At 45.1% G+C, this 22912-nt stretch overlaps 1 protein-coding gene across 5 annotated transcripts; it reads left to right on the top strand.

Moving 5' to 3' along the window:
- The first annotated feature begins 1551 nt into the window (after positions 1-1551).
- Positions 1552-21399, top strand: TBC1D13 (TBC1 domain family member 13). Of its 5 annotated transcripts, none has more exons than XM_027869485.1 (12): positions 1552-1586; positions 3471-3544; positions 5738-5778; positions 6480-6541; positions 6786-6885; positions 8484-8566; positions 8913-9072; positions 10510-10720; positions 11915-12078; positions 13059-13219; positions 13576-13633; positions 19703-21399. In XM_027869485.1, exons 1-12 carry the CDS (start codon positions 1576-1578, stop codon positions 19766-19768), a joined length of 1191 nt encoding a protein of 396 aa, XP_027725286.1. In that variant the 5' UTR covers positions 1552-1575; the 3' UTR covers positions 19769-21399. The 5 variants fall into 5 exon arrangements, with proteins under 5 accessions (XP_027725286.1, XP_027725287.1, XP_027725285.1 ...); XM_027869486.1 differs by lacking the exon at positions 1552-1586 and adding an exon at positions 1810-1876 and having other exon boundaries at positions 13122-13219; XM_027869484.1 differs by lacking the exon at positions 1552-1586 and adding an exon at positions 1810-1876.
- Positions 21400-22912: the final 1513 nt, after the last annotated feature.

The raw sequence follows: 22912 nt of genomic DNA, 5'->3' as shown, positions 1-22912 counted from the left end.
GCCCCGAGCCCGTCCTCCCGGATCCGATCCCAGCTCTTCCGTCCACCTCTCGGTCCCTCCGTCTCAAGCTCAGACGCCGCCGCCGCCGCCGCCACCGCCGCTGTCAACAAACCCGGAGTCCGTCACTTCCGGGGCCGCCCCTTAGCAACCACGAACGGGTTCCCTTGCTCCGAAGTCCGGCGGGGAACGGTGGGAGCCGAGGGACGGTTCTGCTGTCGATGGAGGGCAGCTTCTTTTACTGGCTCTCCCGCTTTTTAACTCTCTTCGCCACATTTCTCGCGGCCACTCTTTCCCCCTACCCCCCCACCTCTTCTAGCCTCTTTGTTCCAGTTAATGGCCAGACATATTCGACCCCACTCCTCATCCTTTCCAAGCCAGGACTTTCTCTAAAATCAAGTGCTCCCTTCCCTCTGCACCACAATTGCTGGAAGTGGGGAGGAGAGCCCGGACTGGGGCCTCTCTGGATAGAACAAAGACTATGAAAGAAGGCAGCCACAGAGGCTCCACCCAGACAAAGCCTTCTTCCACCCTCCAGTGCAAAAATAAAAGTATTTATTTGTAACTGATATAGCGCTCAAAACCACTTTGCAATTCATTTTATCCTCACTACAACCTTGGGAGGTAGGTGATTTATTACCCCCATTTTACAGATGAAGAAACGGAGGCAGTCGGGGTTAAGTGACCTAGCCGAAGGTCACACAGGTAGTGTCTAAGCTGAATTTGAACTCAGACGTATCTTGAGTCGAGGTCCAGTAGCTTTAGCCACTGTGCCACCTAGCTGTCTAACCCGGGAAATGTGCTCAAAAGTCTCCTGATTCCCTCATCCAAGCCTCCCTAAGCTGAATTTGGATCTCTCGGGTAGCCTTCCTCCTTGACCTTTCCCCTCTCTGGATTTCAGTTTCCTTTGCCTGAAAAATGAGGACTTGGGAAGCGTGGTGTAATGGAAAACCTAACTGGATTTGGAGCTGGAAGAAAGGCTGTAAATAGCAGAGGCAGGACTCAAACCCATAGATTTAGAGCTGGAAGGAACCTTAGAGATTTGCCTGTCCAGCCCCCTTCTTTCCCTCGAGGGTTTAAGGGACTTGGCCAAGGTATCAGAAGCAGGACTGGAGTCCTCTGACTCCAAATCCAGCCTTTCCTACTTCCCTCTGTGCCCTGCCCACACGCAACCAATATCTAACGATGGTGGTGGGTAAAGTGAACAGTGGTAAGTGGAAGTCTTCCTTTGTGAACCATAGTGGAAAGAGCCCTCCTCCTGCGCGGGATCCTGGCCTCTACACACTTCTTTGCCAAGGATCTGCAGTGAGTCTTTTGGCGAGTCATTTTCCCTTTCTGAGCCCCAGTTTCTGGTCCAGATCCAATAACCATGCCTTCCTTCCTTCCTTCATTCAACAAACGTTTATCAGGTGCCTACTGAAGGCAGACCCCTTTAACGGACCGCTCTGGCTCTAGCCGGGCTGGACCTTCGGGGTCTCGTGTGCTCCCCAGGGGGCGCTAGGGGAGCCACAGCGAGGCGGCGGCTAGGGCTGGATAAGGCGTCAGGGCCCAGAGGCTCCTCCGGGGGCTGGACAAAGGATGACCGCCAGGTAGGAGAAGGGGGCGGACCCAAAGGGGAGCTGACTCCGCCCCTGAGCAAAGGGGATGGGTGGGTGAGGCCCGGAAGGCGGAGTCCGTTTGGGACCGAGGCCAGCAGGGGGTCCAGAGTCCGGGCGCCTGAGGGCTGCGGGGGCGGGGCGGCCGGCCGGAACGGCGGTGTACGGTCAGCGCTTCCGGCCGGAGGCTTTTTTTCTGCGCTCCGTGGCAGTCGCAGGGGGCGGAGGGGAGGTGGGGGGGCGAATCCGGAAGTCAACAACATGTCGAGTCGGCACCAGAGCCGGTGAGCTGTGTGGGGGCCCTAGGGGCTGGGGGGTCAGACTGGAGACAGCGCGGGGGGCCGGGCCAGCTGCCGTCCTCTCCTTCATCCCATAACACTCCCTTCCATCCTGCGCCTCGCTGTGCGGGTGGGATCGGGGGACCCTCTCCCAGGGACCTCTTTGTCCCCCCCTCCGTCTGTTCCCCACAAGTCCTGCGCTCTGCTCCCTCTTGTCCCCGGGCCCTCCCCTCCGTGCCTCCTCAGGTGCCTCGTCCTCTCCCTTCTTCCCCCACCGCCCCACTGTTGTCCCTCATCTTTCCCTGTCTCTATCCTTCCCCTTTTCCTATTCCCTCCCTCCCCTGCCATCCTCTTGTCCCCCTTCCATCCTCTTCCTCCGTCTCTGCTTTCTCTATCCCTCGCTCTGTCCCTCCTGTTGTCCTCCATTCCTTTTCTTCCTCCTTCCATGCCCTCCATCCCAGCTCCTTTTGCTGTCATTTTCCTTCCCTTTTCTCCCATCTTCTTACCTCATCCTCCCGTTTCCCTTCCCTGATTCCCCATCACCTCTTACTCATCCCCACCCATCCCTACCATTTCTTGTAGGGAATCCTCACTTTCTTTTAGCTACACCTTCCCCCATTTTCATCCAGCTTTCTCTGCATGTTGTCATTACTTCTCATTGTGTCCTCGGGGATTCCTTTTCTGAGGAATCTGCCCTGTATCATCTCATTTTCTTTTCCTAGTTCTCTAAGTCCCACTTCTAGGGTATTCCCTGCTTTCTGTTCTGCAGCCTCTTTAGTCATGGGAGAGTGAGGGGAAGAATAGAGACCAGAGTCTTCCCAGATTCCTTAGTTGGCAGGAAGCTGCCTTCCATTAGTGTAGCAGCTTTGGAGGAGAAACCCTGTGTTCCAGAAAAGCTCTTGTCAAGTCAGAGGTGCTTTTAACTATCATCTCAGAACTTGAGAGATCCCAGGGTCACGGTCCTAAGTCTTGCAAGAAAGGAGAAACCATATGTCTTGGTTCCCAGCCTCACCCTCAGAAGTGATAAATGCCTCAAATTTGTTATTGGCTTTTCTTGTCTTGTCCTGTGGCACAGCTCGATTGCAAAAATAAATTTGAATGAAAGAGTAGGTGTAACTTAACAGAAATTATGGTACAAGTGAACATATTTTAGGTGAAACATGATAGCGGAGTAGAAAGAGCATAGGCCTGGGAATCAAGGTGCCCAAGTCCTAGACTGTCTTGTAATTAACCAGTTTAGTATGTGATTTTGGGCAAAATCATTTTACCTTTCTGAATGTCAGTTTCTTTCTGTGTATAATGAGAGGGTTGGCCTAGATGCTCTGGGAAGTCCTGAGCTCTGAGATTCTTTTATTTTGGATTAATTTAATGGCGAGTAAGGGTTTTAAAAAAATTGTTAGTATATCTAAAAAGTAGCTCCCAAAAGTTTTCTTGAGAAAACAACTCTGCAGCAGTTGACCGAGCTATGTTGCTCTGAAAGAAAATGAGTACAAATGTCAAGAGAATGAACTCCCTGGATGGAGAAGTCTGGAGACAAGTCCCTACTCTGGAGAGCTAAGGTACTTATTGGTCTTTTGAATGTGGCATTTTTTTATTTTAGAATTGCAGATTTCCAGGATGTCCTGAGGGAGCCCAAAATTGCCCTGGGGAAGCTTCGAGAACTCAGTTTCAGTGGTAAGGCAATTTTGTGTTAGTGGGAACTCCCTAGGAATAGAGAGGCAAGAACAAGGGTCTTATACCCAAACCTGGCCTGATCTAGGGTAGTTCTAGAAATAGTCCTCAGAACTATTTGCCAGCGTCTTTGCAACTGAGTTGCTAGTGACTGTGATGAACTTGGGCTTTTAGACCCACACCTAGTATGACAGTGGTTACCATTGTTAGCAGAATTAAAGGTCCCCTCCCGAATCTTTAGAGTTGCTGAAGCTATCACAGCATTTTCAGCTGGGAGCTCTTCCATCTAGAAGTCATGCTGTTCTGGGGAACTTTTTAGGTTTAAAGAAGCCTACTGTTGTTCTAGGAGCTATTTAGTGGACTTCTTAAATGCCTTAATCTGGTTTGTCCTAGAATCACTTTTTTTTCCCTCATGCCTTAGAATCATAAGATTGACTCCAAAACTGAACAAGATCATATTGAACTTTGGTTAGTGGTGAAATTCCAGCCAAGAAACACTGATTATATCAATGTTTAACTTGATTTTCTATGTACTCTCAAAGATATCTGTTCTTTACCTGGCTTTTAAAAAATATCATTAGTGGGGCAGCTAGGTGGCCCAATTGATAGAGCATCAGCCCTAGATTCAGGAGGACCTGAGTTCAAATTTGACCTCAGACACATAACACTTACTGGCTGTGTGACCCTGGGCAAGTCACTTAACCCCATTGCCTAGCCAAAAAAAACCCAAACAAACAAACTAAAAAAATATCATTAGTGACTGAAATGGTTCTTTATCATATTTCATCCCCCAGAAATCTGTTCTTTTTAAAATAATATGGGTAACTAGGTGATGAAGAAGTAGAGCCTTGGGCCTGGAGTCAGTTAAAATCTAGCCTCAGATATCCTCAGACACTTAATAGCTGTGTGACCTCGAGCAAGTCACTTAACCCCTGACTGCCTCAGTTTCTTCATCCGTAAAATTGGGATCATAAGAGCAGATGCCTCCCATGGTTGTTGGTGAAGATCAAATGAGATATGTATAAAGCACTTAGCACAGTGTCTGGCACATAGCAGGTACCTAATAAATACTTGTTTCCTTCCTTAATAAAATAGTACAATAGCTCACTTTTATAGTACTTTAAGGTTTGTGCAGTGATTTACAAATGTCATCTCGTTTGATCCACACAACTGCCTTGTGAGATTGGTGCTCTTATTACTACTCCCAGATAGCCAAATCCCAGAGAGTTAAAGTGATCTGCCAATGAAAGTAGCACCTAAGGTGAGATCTTCACCTGGGTCTTCTCCAAGTCTATTGTCTAAGCCAGTGCTGTCACACTCAAAATAGAAATGGGGCCACTAGACCATATACAAGGATCCCCTTGGGTTTTTTGTTTTTATTTATTTTGTTAAATATTTCTCAATTAATCTGGTTCATCCCACACTCAGAAATGTTGCAGGCTGCATATGTTTAATACCTCTGCACTAAGCTATGCTGCCTCTCTCTTACCTTTTTAAGGTGTGCAGAATAAGGGCTCTTTTCTTCCCTCAAATTAAATTGAGATGTTGGGTAATTAATTTACAATTTGAGTTTCTTTATATACTGATGCATCTGTAAAATGGAAATCCTTCAGAATCAAGATAGAAATTTGTCCTCCTGTCTACAAAAAGTTAAGCTAAAGCATGTAGACATTTAATTTCCTAGAATTTAGAGAGAGCACCTTGACTGAGCTCCAGGCTCTGATGTTTTGGGTGAATTTTATGCTAAGTCAGAGGATCTGTTGACTTGTTGGAAGAAGGTCCTCCCTTAGGAGTCCATAGTTAGACGTGCCCCATTGAAATTCTGGGACCTATCCTCAGAGGAGAAAATTGAAGATTCAGAATGTTCATTGATTGTTTGTGATTTGGAACAAGAATATCTTTTTTTCCCTGAGCACTGTGCTTGATCAAATCTTTCTTTGCCACTGGAATAAATGAGGTCAGTACCTGGCTTTGCCAGGGTACAGAGAAATGCCTTTCTGGAAGCAGAAACTCCTAGCTGCTTCTGGTGTGTATGCAAGGTCCTGTCTTAGTGATCCCTAAGGGATAAGTTAAACCTTTGGCATTATATCTTATACCATCGCTGCCACCACGAGTTTAAACCTAGTCCCCTATGTGCAGTCAGTGTTCTCAAGGCTCTGTCCCAAGTGAGTGACCTTTGCCTGATGTGTTCTACAGGGATCCCTTGTGAGGGTGGACTGCGCTGCCTTTGCTGGAAGGTGGGTGTTCCTGGGGGCTTGGCTTTAGCTCCCTCTGTGAGTACATGAGCTTCTGCATGGGGTAGCCCTCCTCTAGCTCTCTACTACTGGCTGGGAAGCTTTTGCTGGTGGTTATTCCTCCTTGATACTCTCTCCAGGAGCCCTTTGGGGGCCTGTTATCTGCCCTCTCACAACAAACTTATTCATAAAAGGTTACAGAGTAAACATTTTCTTGATACTTTTTAGAACAGGTGATCCCTTTCAGCAATCAAAAAATAACCCCAACCTTAATTTAACTCTTCTTCAATCTTCTTCTTAAATCTTCTTCAAATGTCCTTGAGCCTACTCACCCATGGGATATGGGGAGGTGATATGCATGGAGTTTAAAAAGTCCTGGCTTTGCCTAATGGCTCTGTCCCAAGCCAGAAGGAAAAAACAGATTTTCTGTCTTTCAGCTTCCCTATAGCTCAACAGAGGATCTTCTAAACAAGGGCTCATGTTATAGTTTAGAAGACATAGCAGAAGAGCAAGGATGAGGGATGACTTTTGGGGTATGGCAGGAGGAGAGAAGCCACTGAGTAAAGAGTAAAGGGTGATCTCATCCCCACATTCCTAAGGATACGATCTCTGAGCTTGTTCCTATCAGAAATCTCCCAGCATTTCTTCCCCAGGGCTGCTGTCAGTGCAGAATACTAGAACCTCAATCTTTTCCCTTTGTGCAGATTCTTTTGAACTACCTCCCCTTGGAGAGGGCCTCATGGACATCCATCCTGGCCAAGCAGAGGTGAGCTTGCAACGGGAATGATTTATCCTCAGTGTAATTGCAGTTTTTTTTCCCCAGGAGAAGTGGGGGTTAGTGTCAGCTGAAGAAAGCCAGACCACATTCTCTTTATGTTGAATTAATCAAGAGCTCTGGCCAAGGGGGGTGTGTGTGTGGCTGTGTGTCTGTGTGGCTGTGTCTGTATGTGTAAAGAAGGAGCCAGCCTTTTCCTTTGTGCTACTCACCCATCTCCTTTTCCTCTTGACAGAGAGCTGTATTCCCAGTTCCTGAGAGAAATGATCATTCAGCCTGGCATAGCCAAAGCTAACCTGGGGGTATCTAGAGAGGATGTTACTTTTGAAGACCATGTGAGTGCCAGGGTCCAACTGCTTATTTAATTAAAGAAATTGAAGAGGTGCATGTTAGGGGTGGCAGATACTTAGAGCCAAGAGAGATTCCTCTCTGGTTTCAGAAATCCCTTATGTCCTTCTTTATCACCCTCACCCCCACCTTCTGCCTCTGGGTGTGGTACCTGGGTGTGGTTTTGCTTAGCTCCCTTCCTCTGCCTTCCCATTCCTACTCTGATGGTCCAACACAGCCTTTAACTGAATGGCTTCTGAGGGTACCTATTGTCCCACTGCCCTGGTGCGGTTTAGGGGTTCAGGGGTGCTGGGACTCCAAAATCACAACACGAGGGTCCTGCCCGAAAGAATTTCACCCAAGCCTTCTTTCAGCCAAAGACAAGGTTTATTAGAACATCCATCATATTAGGCAGACTCTTAAGGAGTCTGAACATGAGTAAGCAGTGGCCAGATTTTAAGAATCTAAGCATTGGCTAGATTATAAGAATCTAAGTAGTGACTAGATTTTAAGAATCTAAGCAGTGGCTAGATTTTAAGAATCAGAGCCTCTTAATGGAGACAAGATGGACCTTATATACCAAAAGACTATGGGAGGGATTTAGGAGTGGCCAAGTAGTCTATGAGATAATAGAATTCCAGGGACCTGGACCATGTGGCCAAGGGAGAATGGAGAAATGGCCTGGGGCCATAGGGAGGTCCACAATGAAAGGCCAGTTGATGGGATTATAGCCTCAGGGGAAAGCCAGAGATTTGGCCATGTGAGAAAGTCCAGGGCTTTTCCTTTCTGGGGCCCAGATCCCAACCCCATCACTTCCAGGACCTTGCTAAATCAGGAGATACTTCCTCTCTTGCCCTTTCCTCAAATGTAGAGAAGGGCAAGAGCTGGAATGCAATGACCTGCTTTTTCAGGCTAGGGGAGGCATCAAGCAAACACACATTCATTGAGGATCTCTACATGCTAGAGATTGCTAGTTGCTGTAGGGGATGCAAAAGAAATATAAGCCACAGTTTACAGTCCAGCTGAAGCAAACAAAACAAGATGATGCCTTCCTTGCATTGCTAGTCCCAAATAAGTCCCAAATAAGAGCTTAACTGTGCTGTGGAAGCTCAGAGGAGGAAGGGCTCACCATGGGATAAAAAATTGTACAGAAAGGTGCTCTTTGACCTGGGCCTTGAAGGACTTAATCAGAGAAAAGAAAGTATCCCAAGTGGGAAGGCCCATAATATATTTGGAGGACAATGAAAAAAATCTGTCTGAAACTGGTTCATATGGGAGAGTAGCTGTAGGGAGAGTGGGTGGGAAAATAGCCTTTGGCCAAGTTGGGAGGGGCTTGAATGCTAGACTAAAGAGTTTGGGCTAATCTCTTGGCAGTGGTCAGTGATCCCCCTCCTTCTATCTGCATAGTTATGAACATTGAATTTTCCAAGGCTGACCACATTCAGGGTTATAGATGACAAGTCTAGCTATAATTTTTTTCCCCCTTCCTGGTCTGGGAGGGAGGATCCCTTTACAGTCCTAAGAACTGAGCTTAACAAATGTCCTTGACTCTGGACTGTTCTTGTTTGAGATGAGGCTACTGATCCCACCTTTTCTCTCTACCCAGCCACTTAATCCGAACCCTGATAGTCGGTGGAACACTTACTTCAAGGACAATGAGGTGTTACTGCAAATAGACAAAGATGTCCGGTGAGTGTGGAGCCAGCCAGGCCGAGGAAGTGGGAGGAGACCAAGATGAGGCACTCAGGCCACTTTGGAGTTCTTTGTGGTTGTTTTGCACATTGTTGTTTTCTTCCCTTCTTCCCCAGCAGGCCTGTGGTAAGGAGGCCCGAAGAGCAATTTGTGGAGTTATATACAGGGAAGCTGAAAATCAGACTATACCGGTGATAGAGTTGAAGAGGGATCCTGGAAGCCGATTGTCTGTGGTGCTAGGACTTGGCATACCTGGGTTGATGTCAGTTCCTTTTCACTGTCTCAGTTTTGTTCATTTGGCAAAGATTTATTGGTGTTGCTGTCCTCTTCTCTCCTGCTTCAGGAGGCTGTGCCCAGACATATCCTTTTTCCAGAGGCCTACAGATTACCCATGCCTCCTCATCCTGGACCCTCAGAATGAATTTGAAACCCTTCGAAAGCGGGTGGAGCAGACGACACTGAAATCACAGACCGTGGCAAAAAACCGGAGTGGGGTCACCAATGTGAGTCTTCATCAAGCCATTCCTTTTTCTGACTGCCTCCTTACTGTTGCTGCCCACAGGGCGGTAGCCATTCCAGGTTGTTTGGGGTAGCCCACTTTTGCTCTTAGTGATTGTTCTTAAGCGGTTCAGAGCCATCATGGCTGTTCACAAGGTAAGTTTACAGTATGTTTTTGAAAAACTGCTTCTATTGCAAGCGAGTATTTCAGGGGCTTAAGGAACAACTTAGTGCTGACCGTTCTGTATGATGTCCCAGCATATTAAAACATTTTTTTGTAGTATGGGGCACACTTTGTGAAATAGGTAAGATCTAGAGTTTGCTGGTCCTGTATTTTTTTTAATATAGTAACACTGGGTCTCTATCTTCTTTCCCAAATCTATGCATGTCATTCTTGATATACTTCCTGTTGTGAGTGAAAACATTCTCTTTGTAAGCATTAATAAGTTAGTGTTGAATTTCTGCAGTGGAATTTTTTTTTTTAACTTTAAAAATCAAATCATAGGCCACATTTTTTCTGGCAGCCAACTGGGAGAACAGCACTTTGTGTGTGTGTGTGTGTGTGTGTGTGTGTACACATACATACATACATACATACATACATACATACGTACAAAACTTTATTTTGACAACCATTGGCATTTACAGGTATTCATATATACGAACAAGAGCATTTGGTACAAAAAAGAAACGTTCAGACATTTTTAATAGACTTATGCCAAGTTTTAGAAAGTTCCAGCTGATCTCCATTACAATGGTGCCACAGATGTCTAGCAAAATATTGTTTGACACAGAAAAGTATTTCACTAAAGGAAGTATACTAGGAAATAACCTTGTAAACTTAACCTTTTGAATGCCCTTTGTCTTTGGCTGCTTGTTGTCTGGTGGCAGGAAAGTTGGTTTTGCATTCAGAGATCTCTTGATAGTTATCTGAGGAATCCCTTCTTGTCACTGGGTGTCAACTCAGCTTCTATTCCTCATAGCCTTTGAGCCTTATGAGACACAGAATTAATAGAGAAACTAATGTAATATTTGATTAAAATAGTACTTTTTCCTCTACCTTCTTGCAGTGAACTTTTCTCACCTTCTCTCAATGCAATGCAGAATCTTTGCAGTGGTGTCAAAATCAAATAGATACGGGGCTGTTAATCCATACATTAGGATCCCTTCGGGGGCCAATTGACTTAATTCTAAAATGTAACTTTATCTGTGCTTTATTGTATTTTTATTTATTTTGTCAGGTATTCCCTAATTATATTTTAATCTCATTTGGACCATACTGGGCAGCGTGGCCTTCAGTCTCATGTGGCTCAGGCTGCCTGTTTGACACCTCTGCTCTAAACCAGACATACTTCTAGCAGACACAGCAGGCCTTCCCTTGATTGGAGAATAGGACTTATGGTTCCAGAGGGTTTTCTTTAATGTAGTTCCTTTCCCTGCAGATGAGCTCACCTCATAAGAGCCCAGCCCCAAATTCACTTAGTGAGTATCAAGTGCTGCCCAATGGTTGTGAAGCCCATTGGGAGGTGGTGGAGCGAATTCTGTTCATCTATGCGAAGCTGAACCCAGGCATTGCTTACGTCCAGGGTATGAATGAAATCGTGGGGCCTCTCTACTACACTTTTGCCACGGATCCCAATAGTGAATGGAAAGGTGAGAGACTTAAGGATGACCCATCACCACCAAGTTCCTGCTTCTGCCTCTAGGACCCCCACTTACCCAATTTCCTTCTCTCTCAGAGGAATGGGGAAATCAAATCAAGTGAAGAAATCAGGAAACATTATGGGAAGGCATCATTGTGTAGTAGAAAGAGCATTAGACCTAAGAGCCAGGAGGTCTTGGATTCTAAGCCTGGCTTTTCCAGTAACTATAACTGCTGTCTCTCAGTTTCTTCCTCTGTTATATAGGAATCCAAAAGTTGTTATTGGAAGAGATCTCAAACCACTGGGTTCACCTCCCTTATTATGCTGATCAGGGCCTAAAGATCGGAGAGATAAATGACCTTTCTCCAGTCCTGTGGCTCATTACTGATGGCTGAGCTGGGGCAAGAGCCCTGGTCCAGTGCTCTTTTTCTTACACTCTCAGCAATTCCTGCCCCGTTTGCCTCCCAGGGCTGTTGTACATAGTAGATGCCTAATCAGTGCTGACTCTATTGAAGTATTATAAAGATCAAGGGAGATAAAATGTAAACATTCAGCAAACATTGATGAGAAGTCTACTCTGGGGGATAGAAGTATAAATAAAGTCTGTGCTATAGCTTACTTGACAAATCAATGTCATACCAATTAGTCCCTAAGAGTAGTACAAAGAACTTCATATTTGCAAAATTGCTTTGAAAATCTCAAAGTGCTATACTAATGTAAGGTACTATTATTATTGTTGTGTTTAGGACACTACAATAGGTAAAGTAAAGAATGCAAAGAGAGAAACAAAGTCTCTACCTTCATAGGGGTTAGTTTAAGGGAGAGAAAATCTATATGTGAAAGATTTAAATGAGAATAGTAGTCTTAAAAACTCACCAAGAAGAACCACCCACATACAGTTAAAGAAGTTAGGCAGTATACAGTCATTTCCTTATGCACATTTTAGGACATGGCTAGGCATGTAGAGGAGTGTTGGATCCCTGTGGTCTGGACTGGTCAAGAAAGGTTTCACAGAGAAAGGATTTAAGTGAGGCCCCAAAGGACAGGTAAGCTTTGTCTCGGCAGAGCCGAGGAAGAGGAAAGGATTGTAGGTGGGTGCCCCAGCCCAACCGGAGGAGTGTGGTGGGGAAGAAGTATAACGCTTCCTTGCTCTTTCTCTGTGCCGGTTGAAGTCCCCAGCCCCAGCCCCTCGGGTCTCTTCCAGAACACGCTGAGGCAGACACATTTTTCTGCTTCACCAACCTGATGTCTGAGATCCGGGACAACTTCATCAAGAGCCTGGATGACTCTCAGTGCGGCATCACCTACAAGATGGAAAAGGTGTACTCCACCCTGAAGGAAAAGGATGTGGAGCTCTACTTGAAGCTGGTGAGGAAGGCCCTCAGGGACCATTTAATCCTGTTCCTCTGATTATCAGTCTTGTTCTATAAGTAGCTGGTGATTGAGGGAGAACTTGGAATTTTAGAGCTTCTGGTTGATTTTCCACATGAAGTCTCTCCTAACTTCAATTCATCCTTCACTTAGCTGCCAAAGTGAGTCTCCTAAAGTGCAAGTCTGATCATTTTACCCTCTACTCAATAAATTCTAGTGGTTCCTGATTGCCTCCAGGAAGAAATATGAAACCGTCTGGCATTTTCAACCCTTCACAACCTGGCTCTTTCCTGCCTTTCCTTCTACCTTATTTTTCTTCCTATCAGTCTTCTTACACTTTATTCCCCTCCAAATATTCCATAATCTAGTGACATTGGCTTTCTTGCTATTTTTTACACATAACAGTTAATCTCTCAACTTTCAGCTTTTTTACTGGTTGCTCCCCATGCCTGGAATGCTCTTTTGCCTTATCAGTACCTTCTGGCTTCCTTTGAAACTCGGCTGAAATCCCACCTTCAGGAGGCCTTTTCATTCCTCTGTCCCTCTTCCTCCTTTTCTTTCTTCTTACCCCCATCCCCTCCCCACCTCCATCCTTCCCTCTGGAATTACTTTCCATCTACCCTGCACATACCTTGTACGTAGATAACTTTTTGCCTGCTGTCTGCCCCAGTACAGTATGAGCTCCTTGAGGTTGAGGACCGTATTTTCCCCTTTCTTTGTGTTGCCAATGCTTAGGATTGTGCCTTTCATATACTAAGTACTTAATATATGTTTGTTGACTAGCTGACTTCCTGTCAAGCCCAGCAGCAGTCCTGATAGGAGGTATGTTCAGAGAACTGATAATTTAAAATATGACTTGCAAATGGATAATCAGTTGAGATCTAGTTAAAACAAACTCTTAAGGGAAAGGACATTGGAAGAATCCGTTGCCCAGAGATTTCTATCCTAATCCCAGATTGCCTTCACCTAACCCACAGCAAGAGCAAAACATCAAACCACAGTTCTTTGCTTTCCGATGGCTGACACTGTTACTGTCCCAGGAGTTCCTGCTTCCTGATGTCATCCGCATCTGGGATACCCTCTTTGCTGATGACAACCGATTTGACTTCCTCCTCCTCGTCTGCTGCGCCATGTTGGTGTGAGTCTCATGTGAATCAGGAAAATGCCCTCCCTCAGCTGGGTAGTCTAGGGGAGTCCATGGGGTGGGATTGGGAGGAATGCCAGAAGAAGAAATAAAGAACTCTCTTATTTAGCCAGAATGGGTTTTTTGAGTAGAGAAAACATTCTCGCTGATTTGATGTTGGGATTGTTTGGGAGAGCATTCCACGAAACACCTTCTTGGTGGTGGGAGGAAAGAGATTATTGGTCAGGCAGGATCCTTTCTCAGGGACACCTGGACCATGTCTTGGCTTCTAAGTGATAGATGTCTATAGTCTATGGGTTCCTTTGTTGAAATTTGAAGGTTCAAGTTGTGTTGGGACTTGTTTTCTTTAGATTGATCCGGGAGCAGTTATTGGGAGGGGACTTCACCTTGAACATGAGGCTGCTTCAGGTAAGGGCCTGGGGAAATCCAGACTGAGAAGAATGGTAGAGACAACAGCTATTATTTGAACTATCACTTCAGAGGAGACTTGTCAGGGAGACTACTCACAGGGAAATTGGGGGCCCCAGAGAGCCTTTGCGCCTTGAAGATTGATAAGAACAGTTGTTTTGAGAGGTACTATGGTTGAGGGTGGCAAGGGGAAGGGATAGGTAATCAATAAGTATTTATTAATCACTTACTGTACTAGGCAATAGGGTACAAAGTATAAAGAATGAAACAATCCCTTCTCACAAAGTTGGAGATAACAGGTACGTATATAAATATATTCAGTATACTAATAAAGTGAATATTTAAATATAAGGTAATTTGGGAGGGAGGGTAGTACTAGCATTTGGGGAGGGGCAGATTAGTAGAGGCCTCATGCAGAAGATCTCACTTGAGCTTAAAGAAGGAAAGGGATTGGGGTGGCTAGGTGGTGCAGTGGATAGAGCACCAGCCCTGGAGTCAGGAGGACCTAAGTTCAAATCCAATCTCAGACACGTAACATTGACTAACTGTATGACTCTGGGCAAGTCACTTAACCCCAATTGCCTCACCCCCCCCCCAAAAAGGGGAATTCTAAGAGGTAGAGGGAAGGAAAAAAGTACATTTCGGAAGTGTGGGATGGGTAGTGCAAAGTCACTGAGAAGAGGGAGTGTCATGTGACAAAAATAGAAGGCCAGTTTGTGTGGATTTCAAAGTGCATAAGAGGGAATGATGTCCAATAGGGTGGGAAAGATAGACCAGGATGTATAGAACTTTAAAAACTAAACAGAAGAGTATATTTTATCCCAGAAGCAATAGGAATCCACTGGAACTGACTTGAGTAGAGGAGTCACATGATCATATCTGTGCTTAAGGAAAATTACTTTGATGGCAGTAGTATAGGATGGACCAGAGTGGGGAGAGGCTGGAGGTACTGAGCCCAGTTTGGAGGGTATTTCAGTAACCTAGGCAAGAGGCAATGCAGGCCTAAGCTAAGGGGTGTGTGCGTGTGCGTGCGTGCGTGCGTGCGTGCGTGTGTGTGTGGAGAAGAATCAAAGCCATATAAGTTGAAAGCATTTCGAAGGAGAAGAGAAGCGGGCCTAAGACAGAATCTTAGGGAACATCCATAGTTAAGGGGCTGAAAATGGATGATGACCTAGCAAAAGAAAGTAGGAGAAAGCAGACCACGAGGTAGAAAGAGAACCACGAGAAAGGATTTCAAAAAACCCCAGAGGAGAGGGTATCCAAGAGGAAAGGGTGGGCAACAGTGTCAAATATAGCAGAGAGGCCAAGAAGAATAAAGACTGAAAGGCTGAAGATTTGAGAAAGAGAAACAGGGAATGATTAAGGTTGTAATCTGCTGGAGAAAATGGGAAGGGGTGGGGTCAAGAGCACACGCAGAGTGTTGGCAAGAAGGAGAGAGTGGGAAGTGATGTCAAGAGGTTTTGAGATAAAGAGAATAGGAGAACAGGGAGCTCATGTTGAATGGTCTCAGGTTTCTCAGTAAAGTAAGAGGCAAGGTCCTCACCTGCTAGGGAGGGAAGACTTAGGGGCTTGATAAGGAAAGAGGCTTGATACAACTTCTGTGGGGAGTGAGATGGGGAGTCAGCTGGGGGAATAAAGGACTGCCTTGCTGTAGTGAGGGCCCAGTTGGAAGTTTTTGGCTAACATGAATTTTTAAAGTATGGTAGTCAGAACAGTTGTGAGATTTCCTCTAGTTGCATTTAGTGGCTCATGCATAGGAGGGGGATGGTGGGAGTAATCTAGGGTTAAGATCAAGGAAGGTGAGGCAGAATGATAGGAAGTTATGGTCAAAAAGGAAATGTCAGAATTTCTAATAAGGGAAGTGGAGAATGACCTGGAGATAGATATATGACAGCCCCTGTAACAGCTAGCGTTTTAAGGTTTTCAAAGTGCTTTACACATCTCATTTCTTCACAATAACCTTGGGAGGTAGGTGCTGTTATTATCCCCGTTTTACAGATGAGGGGCCTGAACAGCAAAAAGAGGCAAATGAGGTGACATTTGTTGGCCAGGGTTACACAAGCACGATGCATCTGAGGCAGGATTTGAACTTGGGTAGGTCTTCTAGACTCTCAGCCCAGGTCTCTAGCCACTGTGCCATTTAATATGGGTTGTGTGGAAAATTTTGATTGAGGAGACTTGAGAAGGAGGAAAGGTTGTTGCGTGAAGGCAAAAGGAAAGTCAATGTGATGGTACGTAATTTACCTAAGGTTACACAGCTAACTAGTAGTGGAGTAGAGGGCCCTAATGTAGGTGTGTGCCCCTAAGCACATTGTTTCCCCTTTGGGGATCTTTTACCAATTTCAGTGCTCTAGTTCTCATGGATTCAGACCTGCTGCCATGATGCCTAGTTTGCTCCTGGAAAGAAGACTGTCTGCCTTCATATTCTGTTGCCACTACACATATTTCTTCCTAGGATTTGTCCGCACTCTGATCCCCTTAAGTTCTAGACCACTGTTTTCAAACTTCTTACTTCTAGTGATAATCAGTAAACATTTTTTAAGTGCCTACTGTGTGCCCGGCATAGGGCAGCTAAATGGCAAAGTGGATAGAGTGCTGGGCCTGAAGTGAGGAAGACTCATCTTTCTGAGTTCAGATCTGGCCTTAGACACTAACTAGCTGTGTGACCGTAGGAAAGTCACTTAACCCTGTTTGCCTGAGTTTCCATATCTGTAAAATGAGCTGGAGAAGGAAATAGCAAACCCTTTGCCAAGAAAACCCCAAATGGCATCCCAAAGAGTTGGACACAACTGGAACAACAATACAAACATGCATATATAACGTTATTTATATAATATCTGGTTATATAATTCATAATATATAAAATTGTGTTTATGTGTGTGATGCAGATATATATGTAAAATTTGATGCCAGCTAGGTGGTGCAGTGGATAGAGGTCAGGCCTGGAGTCAAGAAGACTTGTGTTCAGATTTGACCTCAGACACTAACTGTGTGATCCTAGGCAAGTCACTTAACCCCTGTTTGCCTCAGTTTCCTTATCTGTAAAATGAGCTGGAGAAGGAAATGGCAAACCACTCTAGTATTTTTGCCAAGAAAACCCCAAATGGGGGTCCGAAGAATGGGGACATGACTGAAACAACTGAACAGCAAAAAGAGGCAAAAAACAGTCTGTGCCCTCAAGGAGCTTATAATCTAATGGGAGGTAATTTGCAAACAAATATGTATAAAGAAAGTATATACAGGACAAATAGATAATTAACAGGGAAGGTATAGGAAATAAGAGGGGTTGGGGAAGGCTTCCTGTAGAAGATGAGATTTTAGCTGGGACTTAAAGGAAGCCCTAGAGGTCAGTGGTCAGAGCCAAGGAGGCAGGATTCTCCAGGCATGGAGGACAGTCAAAGAAAATGCCCAGAACCAAGAGATGGAATGTCTTGTTTATGATATAGCCAGAAGGTCAGTGTCACTGAGTCAAAGGGCACATGTTGGGGAGTAAGGTATAAGAAGATGGGAAAGGTAGGAGGGGGCTGGGTTATGGAGGGCTTTGAATGCCAAACAGCATTTTGTATTTGATTCTAGAGGCACTAGGAAGCCACAGGAATTCTGAGTAGAGTGACATTAATTGAACCTGCACTTTAGGAAAACCACTTTAATGACTGAATAGAGGATGGATTGGAGTGGGGATAGACTTGAAGCAGGCAGACCCACCAGCAGGCTATGGCAGTAGTCCAGGTGTGAGGTGGTAAGGGCTGCACTAGAGTAGGGGCAATGTCAGAGGAGAGAAGGGGCCGTGTACAAGAGAGATCGTGCAGAAGTGAAATCAACAGACCCTGGCAACAGCTTGGATGTAGATGGAGAAGATGAGGAGTCCAGGATGACTTCCAGGTTGTGATCCTGAGGGAGTGGGAGGATGTTTTGCCCTCTACAGAAATAGGGAAGGTAGAATGGGGGAGAGGATTAGGAAAGGTGGAATGGGGGAAAGATAATGAGTTGTTTGGATATAATGAGTTTAAGATGTCTACTGGATGTACAGTTTAAAGTGTCTGAAAGACATTTGGAGATACACGATTCAAGGTCAGCAGAGAGATTAGAGCAGGATGGGTAGATTTGAGAATTATCAGTATAGAGGTGGTAATTGAATCAGTGGGAGCTGATGGGATGACCAAGTGAAGTAGTATAGAGGGAAAAGAGGACCCAGGACAGAACCCAGTGAGACATCTACAGAGAGAGGGCATGATCTGGATAAAGAACCAGCAAAAGAGACAGAGAAAGATCAAGAACCAGGAGAGACAGTCATGAAAACCTTGAGAGAAGAGAGAGAATGATCAGTACTGTCAAAGGCTGCAGAGAGATCAAGGAAAATAAGGATTGAGAAAAGTCCATTATATTTTGCAATTAAGAGATCATCAGTAACTTTGGAGAGAGTAGTTTCAGTAGAATAAGGTCAGAAGTTAAATTATAAAGAGTTAAGAGAGTGAGAGGAGAAAAAGTGGAGACACCTATTGTAAATGGACAAAGGGCAGAAGAAATAGAGGACGATAGTTAGCAGGGATGGAAAGGGTCAAGTGAGTGTTTTTTCAGGTTGGGGGAGACATGGGCATGTTTATAAGGCAGTAGGAGATGAGCCAGTAGACAGGGAGAGATTAAAAATAAATGACAGAGTAGTGATGACAGGGGGCAATAATGGCTAACATTAATATAGCACTTTTAAAGTTTGCAAAGGGCTTTATGTATATTACTTCATTTGATCTTCACAACCATCCTAGGAGGTGGGTGCTATTATTATCCCCAATTTCCAGATCAGGAAACTGAGGCTGAGGTTAAGGGACTTGAATGAATACAAAAACTTGACTGTGTGCTAAGCACTGGGGATACCAATAGAAAAGGCAAAGGAGTCTCTGCTTTCAAGGAGCTCACACTCTTACTTCAGGGAAATAGCACATAAAAGAAAGTTCAGCTGCTGGGTAGCTGGAAAGACCTGAAAGTCCTAAAGGTTCAGTGACAAGGCCAAGAGGTCCTTAGGTTACAAAAACAGGTCCATGACATTGTCCAGGGACTACAGGCTGTAGGGGCAGGGCAGATGGTAAGGCCTGGTCCTCAGTCTCATCAAAAGAGAAAGGGAATAAGTATTTATTAAGTGCCTATTATATGCCAGGCGCTGTGTTAAGTGCTTTACAAATATCATCTCATTGAGTGGTGGTAGCCTGGAAAGGGAAGTGGGGCAGAATGTTCCTGAGGATAGAAGTGGGTTTCCATGGGTTCTGTGACTAGCTTAAGGATGGGCAGGGGGGGCAGGGGACCCCCTCTGTTGGTGGTGGGGTCTTTCTCCTACCTGACCTTCCCAGCTGATGTGTCTGAAGCAGTATTCAGACTTTCTGCCTGCAACTGAATTCTCTTATCACCTTGTCAGATTCATACTAGGTGCTAAAACATGGATGACCAATGAGAGATTGCCAAGTGTAGCATAGCTACATTTGTAGCCTTAGACAACGATTATTGGTCAGTTACTTGGATTACATCCTGTTGCAAACTTTTTTGAGTGTGGTCATGTATTCCTCTCCTGTCCCCATAATTTTTTTAACTTTTTTGATCTTGAGTGGACATGTTGGCCACTCTTTCCCCACCCTTTTTGAAGGGGGGCGCTATTTTTTTATCCTATAGTGCATCATTTGGTATACTGTACATGCTGTAAATAAATGTGTATGTATATACTAAACATACCGGGCTCATTTGAAGCCACAGAAAGACAGTGTGGAAATCAGAGACACAGATGGAGTAATGGAAAAGAGACTATAGTTAGGTTCATTTACATTACAAAGGGAACATAGTCTTGATGTCAGAGGAAATCAGCTTTACCACCCGTGGAATAGAGGTGCAAAATCTGTGTAGTGTGGAAATTGAATTAGATGAGTTACCTAAGGAAGCTAGAACTCTACTGAGTTATAGGCTGCAAAGAAGAAAGGGCTTTATTGGGATTCCTTGTCTTAGCAGCACCTTCTCTAGCCCTGAATTCTTTGCTGACGGTAAGGATACATCCATGTGAAAAACCTCTGTTGTTTCATCTCTCTTCAGGATTACCCCATCACAGATGTTCACCACATCCTACAGAAAGCCAAGGAGCTCCAGGACTCGAAGTAGGCTGGTAGCAGGGAGGCTCAGGACTCCAACTACATACAAAAAGGCCTTGTGGTCAGGGCTGAATCTGTGTCAGCCCTTGGAGACTCCCAGATGCCTCTGTTGTGCCTGAAGCTGTTGGGGCAGTAGAGTTCAGGCTGATTGAATACCCTGCTCCAGGTGTCACTCATTCACATGACCCAATCAGCACCTCCGAAGCAGCTCCATTCTTTTATAATTGTATTTTATTTTCCTACTTTGATATTTCATTATCTGTCTAATGTTTCCCATTCCCTTCTCAGTCTCCCCCTATCCCACTGCACACTTCACACCTTATCATCAATTTCCTCCAGACCATTTCAGGATTGGAGCCAGCCAGGCTCACTTTCTTTGGAAGGATTCTGTTGGGTGAGTGGTCTGCCTGGAAGTTGACAAGGGTCACTTCATGTCTCTACCTCCCTATCTTTCCCTCAGTCCTGCTGCTGAGGATCACAACTACTGCTTTTCCTGCTTCTGGATCTGCCTCACCATATATCGTGGGGGTGGGGAAGTAAAGAATTTTCTAGAGACCCTTCATTCCTCCTCTAGCAGGGGCTTTGAAAGCTGCTTCCCTGAGAAAGCACCACTAGAAAGAACCAAGAGGCTGATCATGAGGAACTTCTTTTTGCTCTCAGTGTTTCTTCCCTCTCTCACTTTCCTATTTTGCCTTATTTCAGGGCTGTTTTCCCCAATTTTATCAAAGCAATTAGTCTAATAGGATCCCCAGGTGGTGAATCACTTGATAACACTAAGGCCTTATTTCGAGGGAGCCAAGGACAGTGGCAGTGCTAGGGAGCTCAGACCTTGCTTGTATGACTGCACAGGTTCAGGACCTTGGATGTTTCTTGCACCCTTGAATCCCTCACCTTCAAACCTCTGCCCACCACATTTTGGCAGGCCCACAGTGTTTTCAGAGTTTGGCTGACCCAGGGTTCCTTCACTGCCCAATTAAAGATCTCTGTCTCGGAGACCAGGAGTCACTAAGTTTTACCCTATGGATGTTTTGAGCCTAATACCATCCAGAAAACCTTTGTTGTTTTTCCTCCCTTAGGTCTCTGTCTTTAGAACCCTACAAGGGTACCACTTGCCTGGAAAGGGCTCAGAGGTGGGAGGCAGGGACCCAGGGACTATGGAAAGCACTGCAACTTGTTTCTTCAGTTCAGATCCAAGGTTTTAACTGGAAAGGAGAGTTCTTAATAGGAAAATGGCTTAGAATTATTAGCTTATACTGATTTGGGGACAGGTATCAAATAATGAGGAAACTGGGATGAGCAACTGGGGTCAGTTGCTGACAGGCACTTATTGTAATTTATAATAGGGCTTACCTCCAAAGGGACTTCTGATGCTAATGCTGAGGACTAAGGAGCCCAAATGTGTTAGTACAGGGAAGATGATTTGTTTAGAGAACAAGCTAGCACTCCATTGGCATAGACACCAAAGTAGGATAATCCTAGAAGGGTTTGCTGGCCAGCTGGCTCTAGCCTGGCCCCTTTGGAAGCCACTTCTCCCCTTGATAACAGCAGTGGGTGAATGTGTTCAAAAGCATGTTATTTCTCTTTGGCGTCTGTTTGTATAATATTAGGAGAAGGTAGAAAGAATAAAGTATCAGAGGGAGAGTCCTAAGGTTTGTTTTTTTTTTTTCCCCTTTCCCACACCACATGCCATCCAGCAAGACCCAGGGTCTTGGGTCTGATTCTCTAGGCCTTCTCCCCATCATGTGCCTCCATAGGTATTTCCCAAGCTTGAATTCTGTCATATTCCTGATAAGGAGACAATTTCTTTTACTGGTCCCAGTTGTTAGGCTAGGGTCCTCATTCCATTTCACAGGGACTTCTCCATAAGCTTCTGTCTCCTGCTCTTGCCCTTCTAGCCCTGTCAGTATTTAGGAGAGTTTACTAAAACTCCATTATTTATTACAGATGGGCAAATATGGTGGTGGAAATGAATGTATAGCCCTTATGACTTGTCAAAGTTACCTGGAGATCCCACCACTACCCTTCCCCCATTTTATTTTTGTACCAGTCTAATTATAGTTTCTAACCATCTTTGCCACTTTTGTAGGCTTGGTTCTGAAAGGAGGGAGAGAAAAAAAATACGTATAGATGATTTCCTTTCCTTTGGGCTCCCTACCTCATGGTACTTGCCTAGTTAGTATCCTGGGTGATTCCTTTCAACTCCACTTCTTTTTTTTTGCCTAGGCAGTGGGGTTAAATGACTTGCCCAGGGTCACACAGCTAGTAAGTGTCAAGTGTCTGAGGCTGGATTTGAACTCAGGTCCTCCTGACTCCAAGGCCGGAGCTTTATCCACTGCACCATCTAGCTGCCCCTTTAATTCCACTTCTGATTGGAGCTGTGGAGTCTGTGGTACTCTGGGGCAGTAAGGAGGCAGCTTGAGCAGAGAACTGCCTGTAGAAGATACTCTCCATCCCCCACCCCCAGCTTTAGGTTCTGTCTTTAGGCTTTAGGTTCTGTCTTTAGACTTTAGGTTCTGTCTACTATCCTAGAGAATTTTAAGGGATAGGGCATGCACTTGAAGTACCTGGGAGCAATTAGAAATTTCCTCCTATTTATTGGGTAGAAGAAAATCAAGGAAGCACTAGCTGTATTCTTTCACTTATTTTCCTCCTGAATGACCCTGTCTAAACTTTAAAGGAAGGAGGAAGGAAGCTGTGTCATGTTTTCAAAGTCAGACCCTCTATGACTGTCCACCAGCTTTTCTCCTGGAGTAGTAGAGTAGGTGATCCCTTCTCTGGCTGTTTTTTTTTCCTCTTCCAAGGACCCTAGGCTTGAAAAATATTCTCTGTTTTACCTTAAAGTACCAGGATTGTACCTCAATATTTTTATGGCCTGAGGGCTCTGGCTCAGGGGTCCAGCCAAGACTGCCCAGATAAGCTCAGACACATTCCCTTCTTGCCTTCTCCGGGCCTATACTGTGCTATATATATAATCCTGTAACAAATATGGGACCTGATCACCCCAGAAGCCTACCACTACTCTCTGTAACTGTCCTCGTGCTTTCTTAACCATGCAAAGAAGGCTGGGGATATGGAGAGGGTGTTGTGTTAGCAATGAGTCAAGCCATGAGAGGTTTAAATTGGGAAGTGTCCAGCAGTGGTGGGGAACCTGCAG

Source organism: Vombatus ursinus, unplaced genomic scaffold (assembly GCF_900497805.2).
Source record: "Vombatus ursinus unplaced genomic scaffold, bare-nosed wombat genome assembly UNPS02014793.1, whole genome shotgun sequence".
Taxonomy (NCBI): Eukaryota; Metazoa; Chordata; class Mammalia; order Diprotodontia; family Vombatidae; genus Vombatus; species Vombatus ursinus.
This window is presented reverse-complemented; position numbering and strand designations above follow the sequence as displayed.

Coding starts and splice junctions, on each gene's coding strand:
- TBC1D13 (XM_027869484.1), top strand. CDS start 1,854: ATGTCGAGTCGGCACCAGAGCCG. Junction 10,721..11,914: donor TCCCAATAGTGAATGGAAAG/GTGAGAGACTTA, acceptor GGTCTCTTCCAG/AACACGCTGAGGCAGACACA. Junction 13,634..19,702: donor TGAACATGAGGCTGCTTCAG/GTAAGGGCCTGG, acceptor ATCTCTCTTCAG/GATTACCCCATCACAGATGT.